The sequence below is a fragment of the Pantherophis guttatus genome, chromosome 4, assembly GCF_059756535.1.
Source record: "Pantherophis guttatus breed Tessera chromosome 4, ASM5975653v1, whole genome shotgun sequence".
Taxonomy (NCBI): domain Eukaryota; kingdom Metazoa; phylum Chordata; class Lepidosauria; order Squamata; family Colubridae; genus Pantherophis; species Pantherophis guttatus.
Window position 1 is genome coordinate 12,498,782 of NC_142066.1, and position 18,142 is coordinate 12,516,923.

Sequence of the window (18,142 nt, forward strand, 5' to 3'; positions counted from 1 at the left end):
TGGGAGGCTATCGGGGGCAGAAGGCAGTCCCGCAAATACCAGGTCCCATGCCATGGAGCGCTTTAAAGGTGGTGACCAACACCTTGAAGTGCACCCGGAAGACCACTGGAAGCCAATCAGCTCACGCAGGAGAGGTGTCACATGGGAGCACTCCCTCGCTCCCATAATCCCCTGCGCAGCTGCATTCTGCACCAGTTGGAGCCTCCGGGTGCTCCTCAAGGGGAGCCCCATGTAGAGAGCATTGCAGTAGTCCAATGCTTGGCGGGAAGTGACTTGTATGTCTTATAATCAAAAGATTATTAGTGTGATGGAATGCAGTAAGGTAACTGATTCTCAGGAGGGAGGGGTGACATTCCAGAACAGCAAGAGACAAGTCAATCCTGGTATTACATATGAAAGAGGTTGAAATCAGCCCCTCCATGGTACATTGTAGGTGCATATAGTAGTGTTCTGGCAAGATTTTATCTATAGATGTGAACCAATAAAGAATTCAGGTACAAAGAATCACCATTCTTTAGCGTTGGGTTGGTCAATCAGCTTGATGTTTTTGGTTACCAAGCTTGCTCTACCGTGAAGGGCTGGCCCCTAACTGTTTGAGAAGATCGATTCAAGTTTTAGAAGAATCGAATGAACTTTTGTTCACAGAATGAGTTCCCCGAAGAACCAGTGTTGCTGGTAAACAAATTAACAAGTCAACGTCTTTAATTAAGATGGGAATTGCAACAGAAGGAACATACAAGAAAACCTTTAAAGACATGGGCATGCATTTTTCAATTTAGAAAAATGGGAGGTTTCCTAGAAAAAGGGGAAAGGGTTCGGAAAAGATACCTCTCCTTCCCACTTTGATCTGCGGTATTATTTACTTTGTTTGTCCAATAACTCTTTCCTCCACTGATAGTTATAGACTTTCTTACTAGAGTTTTCTAGAATGTAAATTTAACAGTTCTCCCAATTATTCTGGGTTTTTTTTTCATCTTGTCGATCACGACAACTTTAAAAGGAATTATTATTATTTTTTTTTAATGTTGTGAGGGAAAGGTTGGACCCATCAGACCTTTCCCTATTCTTCTAAAGACTTTGATCCAGAAATAACTCATAATGGAATGGCAGAAATATTGAACCAGACAGTTTCAGTAACCAAGTTCATTCTTGTAGGCTTCACCCATATCCGTTGGCTGCAGATCCTTCTCTTTTGGGTCCTCTTTCTCACGTATCTTCTGACCATCATGGGAAACCTTCTCATCATCTACATCACTCTGGTTGACCATCGCCTCCATACCCCCATGTATTTTTTCCTCCGGAATTTTTCTGTCTTGGAAATAGGATTTATCTCTTCTACCATCCCGAAGGCTTTGCTAAACTTGGCCTCAGGCAACAGCACCATTTCTCTGGCGGGCTGCTTCACGCAGGCCTTTTTCTATTTTATTTTGGGCACCGCTGAGTTCTTCATTCTGGCCACCATGTCCTTCGACCGCTACGTAGCCATCTGCAATCCCCTACGGTACACGGTTATTATGAACAATCAATTGTGTACACAGTTAGTAGTGGGCTCTTGGCTGATCAGTTTCCTTTATCTCATAATGCCCCTGATTCTGTTATTTCGTCTGCCCTTCTGTGGTCCAAATGTCATCAATCACTTCTTCTGTGACAACATACCACTGATCAAGCTGGCCTGCACCGACACCCAATTTCTGGAACTGATGGATTTTCTCATGGCCACCTTTACTGTGCTGGGGACTCTGGCTGTCACAATCATTTCCTACATTAAAATCATTGCGGCTGTCCTGCACATCCCTTCCGAGGAGGGCAGGCAAAAGGCTTTTTCCACTTGTGCGTCTCACATTGTGGTAGTTTCCATCTCCTACGGGAGCTGCATTTTCATGTACGTCAAGCCCATGCAAAGCGGGGGGGTGGACCTCAGCAAGACGGTAGGTGTCCTGAACAATGTGGTCTCCCCTTTGCTCAACCCCTTCATTTACAGCCTGAGGAACAGGCAGGTGAAAACAGCGTTGAAGGATGCTTGTGGATGGAGACGAGAATAGCTTTGAAGGATGCTTGTGGATGGAGAGAAAAACAGCCTTGAAGGATGCTTGTGGATGGAAATAAAAACAGCTTTGAATGTTGCTTGTGGATGGAGATGAGCATCGTCTAATCGGGGAAATGACCTGTCCAGGTGCAGGCTGAACGTCCTTGAATCTCAGAGGAAAGAACGTTGTTATGGCTAAATACAGTAGTGGCCAAAATTGTGGAAACCTTTTGGGAAAAGTGTATTCTTAACGTTTGATGGCTAATAACACCACTTTTTTTTTTTTTTTTTTTTTTGGAGTTTCAAGATAATCCTATTCCACTGCTGGAATGGCCTGGGAATAGCCCAGACCTTAACCCAATTGAAAAATCTATGGAGCCAAGTAAAGAAACTTGTTAGCCAGAAGCGACTCAGCAATAAAACCCAGTTAATTGAAGCCATCATTCCCTCTTGGTTTCACATGATAACAACTGCAGAACTAAAAGACTTGGTTCACTCCATGGGGAAGACGTTGTAAGGCCATAATTCATGCTAAAGGTTACCCAACTAAGTATTAACTGACAGGGTGATCATTTTTGTTTATCTCCTTTTTTCTATGGTGATCATTTTTGTGTATCTTGTTTTTTTCTACATGTTTCACTTTTCTTCTTTCTACTGTAACTGCTATTCTAATAGCAAATCCTTCATAAAAATTACTGCATGACATTCTTGATTAAATTATCTTTCCATTGATATGTACTTTTATGACATTAGTCCCCCCCCAAAAAAGTGGTGTTATTAGCTAGTTTTAGAAAATATACTTTTCCCAAAAGGTTTCCACAATTTTGCCCACTACTGTATCTCTACCAACTCCATGCAACCCCCCTCCCAATTTCCAACAGCACTAAGTGCTGTTAGTCCATCAACTTTATCACCCGAAGGACTGAAGTATGGAATCTACGCATGGTTGTCAGTCTGATTTTCTACACATAGCTCCATTCATTCTCCTGTGTCTCAAAGAGTTCCAGAACTGGAGGAGGTCACTTCCCTGATTAGAAGATGCTCATCTCTATTCACAGTCTTGGAGGCCATCTTTTTCTTTGGATCTTCACTTAGTGCTGCTGGAAATTGGGAGGGGGGGTTGCAGGACTTTTCTGTTAGACTGTGAACGGAGATGAGCATCTTATAATCAGGGAAGTGACGTTCTCCAGTTCTGGAACTCTTTGAGACACAGGAGAATGAATGGAGCTATGTGTAGAAAATCAGACTGACAACCATGCGTAGATTCCATACTTCAATCCTTCAGGTGATAAAGTTGATGGACTAAGAGAAAAGTCAGAGAGACCGAGAGAAAGAAAAAAAGGACTTTGAAGAACATTTCTTATCTTTTGTTATCATTGTAGATGCTGCTCAATTAATAAAAAATCTATAGATTTGGCTCTGCCAGTTGGTCTGGGATCTAAAGGGGGAGTTCCACCCTTTAGCATGGTGAGTGAATAAGACATTTGATGGGACTTCTGATGCATCTTATTTTGACCATGCGCTGAAAATGAACTCATTGAATATCTATTTTGCTGATGTAGAAGTTAAGTTTGTATCTAGAGTCTGAAGACTCAACTTCAGGTCCATCCTCAACCATGGGAACATTATCAGACATGGGCTATGTCTCCTCCTTCGTTTTGCTTTCCTTCACCTTAGAATAGAATAACAGAGTTGGAACGGACATTGGAGGTCTTCTAGTCCAACTCTCTGCCCAGGCAGGAAACCCTACACCACTTCAGACAACTGGTTATCCAACATCTTCTTAAAAAATTCCAGTGTTGGAGCATTTACAACTTCTGGAGGCAAGTTGTTCCACTGATTAATTGTTCTAACTGTCAGGAAATTTCTCCTTAGTTCTAAGTTGCTTCTCTCCTTGATTAGTTTCCACCCATTGCTTCTTGTTCTACCCTCAAGTGCTTTGGAGAGTAGCTTGACTCTCTCTTCTTTGTGGCAGCCCCTCAGATATTGGAAGACTGCTATCATGTCTCCCGTAGTCCTTCTTTTCATTAGACTAGACATACCCAGTTCTTGCAACCATTCTTCATATGTTTTAGCCTCCAGTCCCCTAATCTTGCAAAGGTTATCATTGGAATGAAGAGAGATTCCATGGAAACTATCTTAAGCACCTACTAACATGGCAGGATCTCATAAAATAATCCCGTGCATACCCATTTTTAACTATTGTGTTATGTTTGGCTTGATGTTTTCCAAAGGATCTATTATGGGAAGACCAAAAGAGCTTAACCTTGCTTCAGTTCCAACCCCCTCCCCAGAATAAGCAAATGGATCCTCAAAGATACATATATACTTTCTCCATTCCACCCAGTAATAAAAATAGCATGCCTTCATTTATGTACTGTATGTATTTATTTAAGTAGTTAGTTTGTCAAACATGTACAAGATAACAAGAATAAGTATAAATGTGGCTATGAATACAGGAAATGGATACAAATAAATGGGGGCAGTAGGACAGAGACGGTAGGCACGCTGGTGCGCTTATGCACACTCCTTACAGACCTCTTTGGAATGGGGTGAGGTCAACAGTAGACAGTCTAAGGTTAAAGTTATGAGGGTTTTGGGATGTAACCATAGCGTCAGGTAGTGCATTCCAGGCACTGACAACTCTGTTGCTGAAGTCGTATTTTCTGCAATCGAGTTTGGAACGGTTTACCTTGAGTTTGTATCTAATGTGTGCTCATGTATTATTGCGGTTGAAGCTGAAGTAGTCATTGACAGGTAGGACATTGTAGCAGATAATTTTATGTACTATGCTTAGGTCAGATCATAGGCGGCATAGTTCTAGGTTGTCCAAGCCCAAAATTTCAATCCTGGTGGCATAAGGTATTCTGTTGTGAGCAGAGGAGTGGAGTACTTTTCTCGTGAAATACCTCTGGACTCGCTCAATTGTATTAATGTCTGATAAGGCCTGTTTTTCTCTCTCACTTGGCTCCAGAGCCTTTCTAGGAGTCTGGGGAGGGCGAAAACTGCCTTCCCCACCCCCCGAGGCCTTCCGGAGGCAGGAAACAACCTGTTTCCCTACTTCTGGTGGGCCCAGAAGGCCTGAAAATCAGCTGGCCAGTGAGCGGATGCGCGCCGGAACTGAGTTTGCGTGCCGACTGATATGGCTACATGTGCCACCTATGGCACGCGTGTCATAGATTCACCATCACGGGTATAGGGTCTCCTGCTCGAGCAGGGGATTAGACACCAAGACCGCCAAGGTCCCTTCCAACTCTATTATTCTTTGTTCTATGAACTGGGTTTAATTTATGTTTGCTTCTAAACCAGCCTCACACATTATACATTAGAAATTATCTGATTTAATCTACCTCTTTTGAACTCTGCAAACCATTTCCTAGTTTCAGAGAGCAATATTACAGCTAACCACTCTCGAGAACAAAACATTTTTAAAAATTGTAAAAATACTCACTCCTTGCAAACTGCACTAAGAATTAATCACAATTTTTTCAATATCTGTGCAGTATTCATCCTCAGGTTCATACTGGTAAAATCAATATTCTAGATTATTAGGGTATGTTTCATGCAAATCAGAGGCAAAACAACAATATTGACCAAACTTTTATTCCCTAATTTATTTATGGTTGCCAGGTCTGCTTCCAAAAAATAGCGGATAAGCGGGGGGGGGGTTAAGTAGTAAAAAAATAAAAAAAATTTACAATTAAATTATATATTTTCTTACAAACATTTTAACACGTATTAAAATAATCACTTCAAAACTTTACTTAAAATTCAAAACATCAAATATATTATAATAATATGCAAAATATTAAATTGCATTTTACTTTGCTGTCGTGTGTATTTTTTATTTGACTGCGCAGCTTTGATCAATTCTTTGTGTTTAAGGAATAATTCTTTAATTTCAGTACAACATTGAGAAATATTAAAAAATATACAATCATAAAGCTTTTGAATAAAAAAAATGTCCACTATTTTGTGGAAAAAAAAATAGTGAACATAATGTGAAAAAAGCAGACTGTCTGCTCAAATAATGGACACCTGGCAACCTTAAATTTATTTTTGCCAGGCAGTATTTTTACCACTTAACAATATACATAAAACATATTCAGGATGTCCCAAAGGTGATATTGTTTTTTCTTTCCCCTCTTGAAAAGGCACTTTTGGGACAACGATGACTTGGATGACTGAGAATCTCCATAGATATAACATATTTAGAAAATTTTCATGATCTCTCTGTGCTATTATCTTATATTTTTCTGTTAGTCACAGCCTTTTTTCTAGATTGTGAAATTGTGCTGATTTTGCTTATAAATGGGAGGCAAAGCAAATGCATCTGTTAAAACATTACCCCTTAATTCAATGTTTGGGAAGCATAATTTTCTCCATTCTCAGTGCTTTGGAAGAAATGCCTTGTCTTCTTGGCTCACGGATGTATCCTCGGTGCAGTTTTGCTGCCTCCTTCTTCTGTACCTTTTCTGAGCAATGATCATGGAAGCCACCTCTTATAAGCAATAAGAACCTAGTTACTGTTTTGAAGCATAATAATGTACAGTATATATTCCAGACTAACTGGGAAGATCCCACAGGGACTTCTCAAGGAGCAAAGAAGCCTATTGTGAATTGCAAGAAATATCTATCATGCATTCTCTATCTGCTTCCTCAAACCCACATACCAAATTCATATCTTTGACTGCTTGTGCAGTCTCTACTTTGAGTCCTGAAAGTAGTAATCCTACAGATGTTCCTATGATTTATTGGTCTATCTGTCTGCTCTCAAAATAAAGTGTATATATATATATATATATATATATATATATATATATATATATATATACCTATACATAATACACATACTGTATACACATACAGGTAGTCCTCTGCTTATGACCACAATTCAGCCCAAAATTTATTTTGCTAGATGAGAAATTTGTGAAGTGAGTTAAGGGCAGTTAACTAAACTCTGCTGAACATGTTACCTAGCCTGGTAATGAAACATTCGGAATCCAACCCACAAGCTCAGAGTGTTGTGGTCCGCCAGCAGCGGAGTCGGACAGTGAGGAAGCTGGGGAGGACAATGGGCCAGTCCTGGAGTCAGGGGAAGGCCCAGATGAGGGCTCTGCGTCAGAGGCAGAGATAAGGCCAGGGCCATCTGGGAGCGATGTGCGGACTCCGGGGCCTCCAGAGCAGGGGTGAAATGCTCCTGGTTCAGACTGGATCACCCGATCTGGTGGCGATGACGGTGAGCCAGGCTAAGATTCGATATTGGGATAAAACTCAAATATTAAAAATCTAAATCTTTGGTCAAGACAGAAGTGCCTCTTCCGTGCCAAGGTGCTGAGATGACAAACGGTATTTGACGTAGGTACAGAATTGTAAAAGGGCAAACTGACCCTAAACAGATACATTCTGTTGTTTAATGTTTATTGCATCCCAAATGTCATGCATATCCCTGGATAAGGGGTGCTGCTTCCTTATTGCCCTTGAGGCGTCTCCTAGCCTCTTATCTCCTTTTGTTATGTTTTGAGCGCCGGAGCAGAGAACCTGAGTATGTGAGAAGAAGTTTGTTATTTCCTTTCCCAGAGATAGATGAAAGGGCAGCTTCTACATGTGAAATGCATCACTCTCTGTAATACTTTTGCCTTTAAACTGTATAAATACATGGCCAGAAGAAGCCATCAGCGTTCAGACTTTTTGTTTGCCTTTGGGCTGTTTGAACCGTGCACAATAAACTTTTTCCTGCATTGGAGAGCTTGGCCTAGTCTCGTTTCATTTCCTGCAACAACGGCAGGTGGTTCAGAGAACCAGTAGCAAAAATCCCTGCTCCCCCTCGCACCATGCCCAGCTGAGCCACACGATCATCAGAGGCTTTTTTTTTTACTTTTAAAAGCATTTTTTCTACAACCTCTTCTGCCGTAAAAAATGCTTTTAAAAGTAAAAAAAAAAAAAGCCTCTGATGATCGTGCGGCTCAGCTGGGATCGTCAGAGGCTTTTCAAAGCATTTTTTTCTACAACCTCTTCGGCCAAAGAGGTGGTAAAAAAAATGCTTTGAAAAGCCTCTGATGATCCCAGCTGTGTTGCCTGATCAGCAGAGGATTTTCAAAGCATTTTTTTGCAATCTCTTCAGCCGAAGAGGTTGTAGAAAAAATGCTTTGTAAAGTTAAAAAAAAAAAGTTGGCCACGCCCACCCAGTCACATTACCCCACACACACACCAAGCCACACCCACAGAACTGGTAGTAACAAATTTTACATTTCACCCCTGCTCCAGAGGCGGACAGCAGAGAGGCAGAGGATCAGGAGGAGCCTGTTCCTAGTGCACGCATGCGAAGAGCTGCCAGAAGGCAAGAGCAGCTGAAGAAAAAAGGACAACTTGGGAGTAAGGCAAGAAGATGATTGGCTCCTCCCAGAAAGCTTAAAATAACAGCAACGAGCTGTTGGGTTCTTTGTAGAAAAGCAACGTTGATTCCCATGCTTCTTGTCAGCGTCTCTTGAACTTTGTGGGGGTTTTGCCAAGAAAAGCCTTTGGCAGGTTGCCAAAGACATCAAAGGTTGGTGATAAGGCCGATAGACTGGTTATTAAGAATTTTGTTTTGGACTAAGATGAGACTGAATCAATTCTCAGCTGTTTTAATAAAATAAGTTTATTGAGGACTGAATTGTGTTTGGTAATCACTATTGGGCGTTGGTCACAACAGAGAGAATTAATCTCCACCCTCATCCTATGCTCGAACTCGATATATTCACCACATACAAATGTGTGTCAACTCCATGGTTGACACACATGTACTTGGTTGACACATGGTTGGCTCCACTACTGTAGATTGCGACCTTGAGGGAAGGACATCATTGTGTTGAAAAGTTGATCTTAGCATGGGCACTCCAAAATACTACAGTCCTCTTTTCCATTTCATTTTCTTTACCCTCTTCCATTCTATCTTTCTCTCTGCCTTATTAGATAGAGTTGATATTCTATTTAGAGCCAAAGTCATAAGTTTGAAGTAGCCAGAATGCAATGGTTTCTAAAAATTTAATTATAGGTTGTTGTTTTTTTTTATTTAGTGAAATACAGCAACAGCAATAACAACAAAAGCCCTGTACATATTCCAAAGTGAAACAAAAAGACATAATTTAGGTCTACTATGCAAAAAATTAACTTAGATCAGGGGTCAGCAACCTGCGGCTCTGGAGCCACATGTGGCTCTTTCACCTTCTGCTGTGGCTCCCTGTCACTCAAAATATGCATCACAACCACCAATGTGCGACACCCGCCGGCACATGATTTATTGAGCTTTTCAACCCCCAGTAGGCCAACCATGGATAAATCCAAGAAAAGAAAAGTTTTAGAAGAAAACGGAACATTTAGTTATTTTATTATTTAAAAAATAATATTTATTAATTTTCCAAAGATTAAAATACACAGTACAAAAAGAAACATAATACACAAAAAAGCAAGGAAGAAAAAAAAACATACACACAAAAAAACAAAAAATATAAACAACCAAAAACAAACATATCAAAATTTCAATACTAATAACAACTTTTCTGCATCGGTATCTCTAACCTATTTAACCTCTTTACACAAATTCTACTTCTAAATATCTCTACCTTAAACTTACACCTTTATTTAAATTATCTTGATTTCTATTTACAATTCAATCTCATAACAAAAAGATCCCTTAAATTTTATGTTTACTCTCCAGCCAGTTAACTTAGACCAAGAGTCAGCAACCTGCAGCTCTGGAGCCGCATGTGGCTCTTTCACCTCTCTACTGCAGATCAGTGGTGGGTTCCTCCCAATTCGGTCTGGTTCGGCCGAGCCGGTAGCGGTGACGATATGATGTCACCAAACCGGTTTCCCCCCCCGGCCTCCCACCCCCCCCACCCACGTTATTCTTACCTTTTATTTGCCCCCACCCCCAATCTATTGCTGCCTCCTGAGTCCCATCTGATGACTAGAGGGAAAAAAACTGTTTAAACTCTTGCCATGGGGCTTCAAAGGGCCGTCCTACAGCTGATCAGTGTTAAAAGCAAACAAATGAGTCGGGTCGTAAGTGCGAGGACTTGATCGTAAGTGCGAGGACCTTCCAGAAATGACTCTGACCAGCTAGCCACGCCCACCTAGTCACATGACCTCCAAGCCACACCCACAAAATAAGCCACGCCCACAGAACCGGTAGTAAAAAAAATTTAGAACCCACCCCTGCTGCAGATCCCTGTCACTTAAAATATGCAAATAAATCCAAGAAAAGAAAAGTTTCAGAAGAAAAAAGAACATTTAATATTCTTTTGTGGCTGCTCAAGAAATAGTCAGGCACAGGAGGGGTTTTGTGGCTCCCGGTGTTTTCTTTTCTGTGGATAACGGGTCCAAATGGCTCTTTGAGTATTTAAGGTTGCAGACTCCTGACTTAGATCAATTATACCGCCTTCTATAAATTAAAAGAGGGAAAAGAGCAATTCGTTAACAAAAAAATGATCCATACAATTGTAGCTAACAGCGTCAAGTTAATTAAGTATTTCAGGTCCTCATTAAATCCGGACGGTACATGAACATATTTTCATTATCTACTCATTTTGGGACATGGAAACTTGTAAAAAAAAAATAGGTAACAAATTCATATTCTTGGTCGCTATGTGAATTCAGTGGTGCGATCATAAAAACCATTTGAGTAACAAGATCTCTGGTGCTCAAAGATGGAATAACAAGATGAGACACTTGAACAGGAAGAGTTTCCAGTCTTTATTTTGAAAACAATTTTTTTTGCTTTGAATGCATTTTATCAAGGCATGTTAGAATCCAGCTTTGCATTCACCAGCTTTCCAAACTTATAAATCTATTGACCTCTATGAATAACAGAGTTAGTGAGTAAATTAGTTACTTTACAGTATTTGCAACCTACTCTAATCCCAAGGGACTTTGGATAGCGTACAATATCCCATCACAAGAAGATCAAACTATAAACCTAAGTCAAAATTAATGTAAGAGCTCAACTCAACTAAATACTCAAGGTAACCCCCCTCGTTCAATCAGCTAGAGGTGCAGCTGCACCAAAACAATGCATAATTGAATTGTTTGCAGAATTGCAATATTGTGGGACCTGCTCATACTTCCAAGTGGGAGCTGATACAAAGAAATCTATTTTCTCTGTTTTCCCTAGGTGTCTTGTGAGGAAAGGAGGGGAGGACATTTGATAAGTCCCCTGCACGCTTATTGTCTAGAAGATGAAATTTGACAATAAATGAGAATATTTGTAGCGCAGGTTGAGGGGTCCTTGGTGCTCTCTGAACTTAGTTGTTTTCTTGAAGATGTTTCATTCTCCAAACTAGTTAACATCATCAGATGCTATCACTAATGATGTTAACTAGTTTGGAGAATGAAACATCTACAAGAAGATAACCAAGCCCAGAAAGCACCAAGGACCCCTGATTAAAGTTGCATTCTGCTGTATAATATGCCTCCAGCTGGTTACACTGACATTCCTACCATTTCCTTCTGCCCTCAGTTCATCTTTTTGTATCTTCTGTTTCTAACTGTCTATGGAGCTTCTCAGTCATCTAGGTCATGGTTGTCCCAAAGGTGCTTTTTCAAGAGGCAACTGGACTTTCTGTTTTTTCTTTGAAGACTTCTCATCCAAGAAGCTTCTCTCTCTAACCTGTGCCATCCTACTATATACATCTCTTATTCTGTCTGGAATGGAAGAGAACTTACGGCAGATTTTTCTCTTAGGTAGACTTTATCTTAGGTGGACTTAAGTAATTCAGACTTTCCTAACCCTAAGTCTATTTCTTAATTCAGTGTTCCTCAAGTGTAACAACTAAGATATGTGGACTTCAACTCCCAGAATTCCTGAGGAAGCATGTTGACTGACTCTGAGAGTTGAAGCAGTGGTGAAATCCAAATTTTTTTACTACCGGTTCTGTGGGCGTGGCTTGGTGGGGGAGGCAGGGGAAGGATATTGCAAAATCTCCATTCCCACCCCACTCCAGGGGAAGGATACTGCAAAATCCCCATTCCCACCCCACTCTGGGGTCAGCCAGAGGTGGTATTTGCCGGTTCTCTGAACTACTCAAAATTTCCGCTACCGGTCCTCCAGAACCTGTCAGAATCTGCTAGATTTCACCCCTGGGTGTAAGTCCACACATTTTACAGTTGTCAAGGTTGAGAAACATTGTCTTAATTAATTGCTTGATTACATGCCATCAAGTCATTTCAGATTCATTCTATTCTGTTCTGTTCCGTTCTAGTTTTTTTTTTTCTTTCTTTATTGTTTTACAACTGCATGGAAATCCCTCCTTAATATTTTCCATATGAAAGTCTACCTTCAGTGAGCCAAAAGGACTTTGTCATCCATTTCAAGCAATTTGGTGCAAGGAGGTCTTATGTTGGTGCCTATGTATGCTTTTGTGTATATGGGAGATGAAATCAAATGCATAGAGATAGCCTCCTTGACTTCAAGCACCTCAAACTCAATACATGTGAAGTCTAAACAACTGCTTTGGGTTCAGGTGACACAATAATTTAGGAGGTTCTAAGACACCAAAAGAGAAGCAAGGATATGGGGAAAAGTTGGCATTGTGTTTGTCAATCTATCTACTTTCCATCTGCCAACCAGATAAAGCATATCAATATTGGATTAACATCTGACAGGGTTCCTCTCCTTTTGATATTGATATTCCCACCCATAAGAATCACAAATATTTTTCCTTTCTTGGGCTCTGCTATTACATTTCTTTAGGATCCCCCTGCTTATTCTGGCCCTTCTTTTCCTATACACCCCAAAATTTATGAGCCATGAGTTTTGTGTTTTTCTTCATCATTTATTCATTTAATTATTTCGTCAAGGACGTATTAGATAACAGATATAAGTATAGATATATATATATTCTGTTACTGACGTCTTATAATCAAAAGATTATTAGTGTGATGGAATGCAGTAAGGTAGTTGATTCTCAGGAGGGAGGGGTGACATTCCAGAACAGCAAGAGACAACTCAGTCCTGGTATTACATATGAAAGAGGTTGAAAACAGCTCCTCCATGGTACATTGTAGGTTCATATAGTAGTGTTCTGGCAAGATTTTATCTATAGATGTGAACCAATAAAGAATTCAGCTACAAAGAATCACCATTCTTTATCGTTGGGTTGGTCAATCAGCTTGATGTTTTTGGTTACCAAGCTTGGTCTACCTTGAAGGGCTGGCCCCTAACTGTTTGAGAAGATCGATTCAAGTTTTAGAAGAATCGAATAAACTTTTGTTCACAGAATGAGTTCCCCGAAGAACCAGTGTTGCTGGTAAACAAATTAACAAGTCAACGTCTTTAATTAAGATGGGAATTGCAACAGAAGGAACATACAAGAAAACCTTTAAAGACATGGGCATGCATTTTTCAATTTAGAAAAATGGGAGGTTTCCTAGAAAAAGGGGAAAGGGTTCGGAAAAGATACCTCTCCTTCCCACTTTGATCTGCGGTACTATTTACTTTGTTTCTCCAATAACTCTTTCCTCCACTGATAGTTGTAGACTTTCTTACTAGAGTTTTCTAGAATGTAAATTTAACAGTTCTCCCAATTATTCTGGGTTTTTTTTTCATCTTGTCGATCACGACAACTTTAAAAGGAATTATTATTTTTTTTAATGTTTTTGAGGGAAAGGTTGGACGCATCAGACCTTTTCCTATTCTTCTAAAGACTTTGATCCAGAAATAACTCATAATGGAATGGCAGAAATATTGAACCAGACAGTTTCAGTAACCGAGTTCATTCTTGTAGGCTTCACCCATATCCGTTGGCTTCAGATCCTTCTCTTTTGGGTCCTCTTTCTCACGTATCTTCTGACCATCATGGGAAACCTTCTCATCATCTACATCACTCTGGTTGACCATCGCCTCCATACCCCCATGTATTTTTTCCTCCGGAATTTTTCTGTCTTGGAAATAGGATTTATCTCTTCTACCATCCCGAAGGCTTTGCTAAACTTGGCCTCAGGCAACAGCACCATTTCTCTGGCGGGCTGCTTCACGCAGGCCTTTTTCTATTTTATTTTGGGCACCGCTGAGTTCTTCATTCTGGCCACCATGTCCTTCGACCGCTACGTAGCCATCTGCAATCCCCTACGGTACACGGTTATTATGAACAATCAGTTGTGTACGCGGTTAGTAGTGGGCTCTTGGCTGATCAGTTTCCTTTATATCATAATGCCCCTGATTCTGTTATTTCGTCTGCCCTTCTGTGGTCCAAATGTCATCAATCACTTCTTCTGTGACAACATACCACTGATCAAGCTGGCCTGCACCGACACCCAATTTCTGGAACTGATGGATTTTCTCATGTCCACCTTTATGGTGCTGGGGTCTCTGGCTGTCACAATCGTTTCCTACATTAAAATCGTTGCAGCTGTCCTGCACATCCATTCCGAGGAGGGCAGGCAAAAGGCTTTCTCCACTTGTGCATCTCACATTGTGGTGGTTTTCATCACCTACGGGAGCTGCATTTTCATGTACGTCAAGCCCATGCAAAGCGGGGGGGTGGACCTCAGCAAGACGGTAGGTGTCCTGAACAACGTGGTCTCCCCTTTGCTCAACCCCTTCATTTACAGCCTGAGGAACAGGCAGGTGAAAACAGCGTTGAAGGATGCTTGTGGATGGAGACGAGAATAGCTTTGAAGGATGCTTGTGGATGGAGAGGAAAACAGCCTTGAAGGATGCTTGTGGATGGAAATAAAAACAGCTTTGAAGGTTGCTTGTGGATGGAGATGAGCATCGTCTAATTGGGGAAATGACCTGTCCAGGTGCAGGCTGAACGTCCTTGACTCTCAGAGGAAAGAACGTTGTTATGGCTAAATACAGTAGTGGCCAAAATTGTGGAAACCTTTTGGGAAAAGTGTATTCTTAAGGTTTGATTGAACCACTTTTTTTTGGGGGGGGAGTTTCAAGATAATCCTATTCCACTGCTGGAATGGCCTGGGAATAGCCCAGACCTTAACCCAATTGAAAAATCTATGGAGCCAAGTAAAGAAACTTGTTAGTCAGAAGCAACTCAGCAATAAAACCCAGTTAATTGAAGCCATCATTCCCTCTTGGTTTCACATGATAACAACTGCAGAACTAAAAGACTTGGTTCACTCCATGGGGAAGACGTTGTAAGGCCATAATTCATGCTAAAGGTTACCCAACTAAGTATTAACTGACAGGGTGACCATTTTTGTTTATCTCCTTTTTTCTATGGTGATCATTTTTGTGTGTCTTGTTTTTTTTCTACATGTTTCACTTTTCTTCTTTCTACTGTAACTGCTATTCTAATAGCAAATCCTTCATAAAAATTACTGCATGACATTCTTGATTAAATTATCTTTCCATTGATATGTACTTTTATGACATTAGTCCCCCCCCAAAAAAGTGGTGTTATTAGCTAGTTTTAGAAAATATACTTTTCCCAAAAGGTTTCCACAATTTTGCCCACTACTGTATCTCTACCAACTCCATGCAACCCCCCTCCCAATTTCCAACAGCACTAAGTGCTGTTAGTCCATCAACTTTATCACCCGAAGGACTGAAGTATGGAATCTACGCATGGTTATCAGTCTGATTTTCTACACATAGCTCCATTCATTCTCCTGTGTCTCAAAGAGTTCCAGAACTGGAGGAGGTCACTTCCCTGATTAGAAGATGCTCATCTCTATTCACAGTCTTGGAGGCCATCTTTTTCTTTGGATCTTCACTTAGTGCTGCTGGAAATTGGGCGGGGGGGTTGCAGGACTTTTCTGTTAGACTGTGAACGGAGATGAGCATCTTATAATCAGGGAAGTGACGTTCTCCAGTTCTGGAACTCTTTGAGACACATAAGAATGAATGGAGCTATGTGTAGAAAATCAGACTGACAACCATGCGTAGATTCCATACTTCAATCCTTCAGGTGATAAAGTTGAGGGACTAAGAGAAAAGTCAGAGAGACCGAGAGAAAGAAAAAAAGGACTTTGAAGAACATTTCTTATCTTTTGTTATCATTGTAGATGCTGCTCAATTAATAAAAAATCTATAGATTTGGCTCTGCCAGTTGGTCTGGGATCTAAAGGGGGAGTTCCACCCTTTAGCATGGTGAGTGAATAAGACATTTGATGGGACTTCTGATGCATCTTATTTTGACCATGCGCTGAAAATGAACTCATTGAATATCTATTTTGCTGATGTAGAAGTTAAGTTTGTATCTAGAGTCTGAAGACTCAACTTCAGGTCCATCCTCAACCATGGGAACATTATCAGACATGGGCTATGTCTCCTCCTTCGTTTTGCTCTCCTTCACCTTAGAATAGAATAACAGAGTTGGAACGGACATTGGAGGTCTTCTAGTCCAACTCTCTGCCCAGGCAGGAAACCCTACACCACTTCAGACAACTGGTTATCCAACATCTTCTTAAAAAATTCCAGTGTTGGAGCATTTACAACTTCTGGAGGCAAGTTGTTCCACTGATTAATTGTTCTAACTGTCAGGAAATTTCTCCTTAGTTCTAAGTTGCTTTTCTCCTTGATTAGTTTCCACCCATTGCTTCTTGTTCTACCCTCAAGTGCTTTGGAGAGTAGCTTGACTCTCTCTTCTTTGTGGCAGCCCCTCAGATATTGGAAGACTGCTATCATGTCTCCCGTAGTCCTTCTTTTCATTCGACTAGACATACCCAGTTCTTGCAACCATTCTTCATATGTTTTAGCCTCCAGTCCCCTAATCTTGCAAAGGTTATCATTGGAATGAAGAGAGATTCCATGGAAACTATCTTAAGCACCTACTACATGGCAGGATCTCATAAAATAATCCCGTGCATACCCATTTTTAACTATTGTGTTATGTTTGGCTTGATGTTTTCCAAAGGATCTATTATGGGAAGACCAAAAGAGCTTAACCTTGCTTCAGTTCCAACCCCCTCCCCAGAATAAGCAAATGGATCCTCAAAGATACATATATACTTTCTCCATTCCACCCAGTAATAAAAATAGCATGCCTTCATTTATGTACTGTATGTATTTATTTAAGTAGTTAGTTTGTCAAACATGTACAAGATAACAAGAATAAGTATAAATGTGGCTATGAATACAGGAAATGGATACAAATAAATGGGGGCAGTAGGACAGAGACGGTAGGCACGCTGGTGCGCTTATGCACACTCCTTACAGACCTCTTTGGAATGGGGTGAGGTCAACAGTAGACAGTCTAAGGTTAAAGTTATGGGGGTTTGGGGATGTAACCATAGCGTCAGGTAGTGCATTCCAGGCACTGACAACTCTGTTGCTAAAGTCGTATTTTCTGCAATCGAGTTTGGAACGGTTTACCTTGAGTTTGTATCTAATGTGTGCTCATGTATTATTGCGGTTGAAGCTGAAGTAGTCATTGACAGGTAGGACATTGTAGCAGATAATTTTATGTACTATGCTTAGGTCAGATCATAGGCGGCATAGTTCTAGGTTGTCCAAGCCCAAAATTTCAATCCTGGTGGCATAAGGTATTCTGTTGTGAGCAGAGGAGTGGAGTACTTTTCTCGTGAAATACCTCTGGTCTCGCTCAATTGTATTAATGTCCGATAAGGCCTGTTTTTCTCTCTCACTTGGCTTCAGAGCCTTTCTAGGAGTCTGGGGAGGGCGAAAACTGCCTTCCCCACCCCCCGAGGCCCTCCGGAGGCAGGAAACAACCTGTTTCCCTACTTCTGGTGGGCCCAGAAGGCCCGAAAATCAGCTGGCCAGTGCGCAGATGCACGCCGGAACTGAGTTCGCGTGCCGACTGATATGGCTACACGTGCCACCTATGGCACGCATGCCATAGGTTCACCATCACGGGTATAGGGTCTCCCGCTTGAGCAGGGGATTAGACACCAAGACCGCCAAGGTCCCTTCCAACTCTATTATTCTTTGTTCTATGAACTGGGTTTAATATATGTTTGCTTCTAAACCAGCCTCACACATTATACATTAGAAATTATCTGATTTAATCTACCTCTTTTGAACTCTGCAAACCATTTCCTAGTTTCAGAGAGCAATATTACAGCTAACCACTCTCGAGAACTAAACATTTTTAAAAATTGTAAAAATACTCACTCCTTGCAAACTGCACTAAGAATTAATCACAATTTTTTTCAAGA

At 40.9% G+C, this 18,142-nt stretch overlaps 2 protein-coding genes across 2 annotated transcripts; both read left to right on the plus strand.

The window, feature by feature from the left end:
• Window positions 1-1,103: 1,103 nt before the first annotated feature.
• On the plus strand, window positions 1,104-2,042 carry LOC148113742 (olfactory receptor 6E1-like). The gene has a single exon (XM_087893338.1). The coding sequence runs from the start codon at window positions 1,104-1,106 to the stop codon at window positions 2,040-2,042; it is 939 nt and encodes a 312-aa protein (XP_087749464.1).
• A 10,984-nt stretch (window positions 2,043-13,026) lies between these two features.
• LOC132710167 (olfactory receptor 6E1-like) lies at window positions 13,027-14,774 on the plus strand. The gene has a single exon (XM_060685788.2). It carries the CDS (start codon window positions 13,740-13,742, stop codon window positions 14,676-14,678), a length of 939 nt encoding a protein of 312 aa, XP_060541771.1. The 5' UTR covers window positions 13,027-13,739; the 3' UTR covers window positions 14,679-14,774.
• Window positions 14,775-18,142: the final 3,368 nt, after the last annotated feature.

What these genes read in the sequence shown, in the direction of transcription:
- LOC132710167 (XM_060685788.2), top strand. Translation starts at nt 13,740, where the DNA reads ATGGCAGAAATATTGAACCAGACAGTTTCAGTAACCGAGTTCATTCTT.
- LOC148113742 (XM_087893338.1), top strand. Translation starts at nt 1,104, where the DNA reads ATGGCAGAAATATTGAACCAGACAGTTTCAGTAACCAAGTTCATTCTT.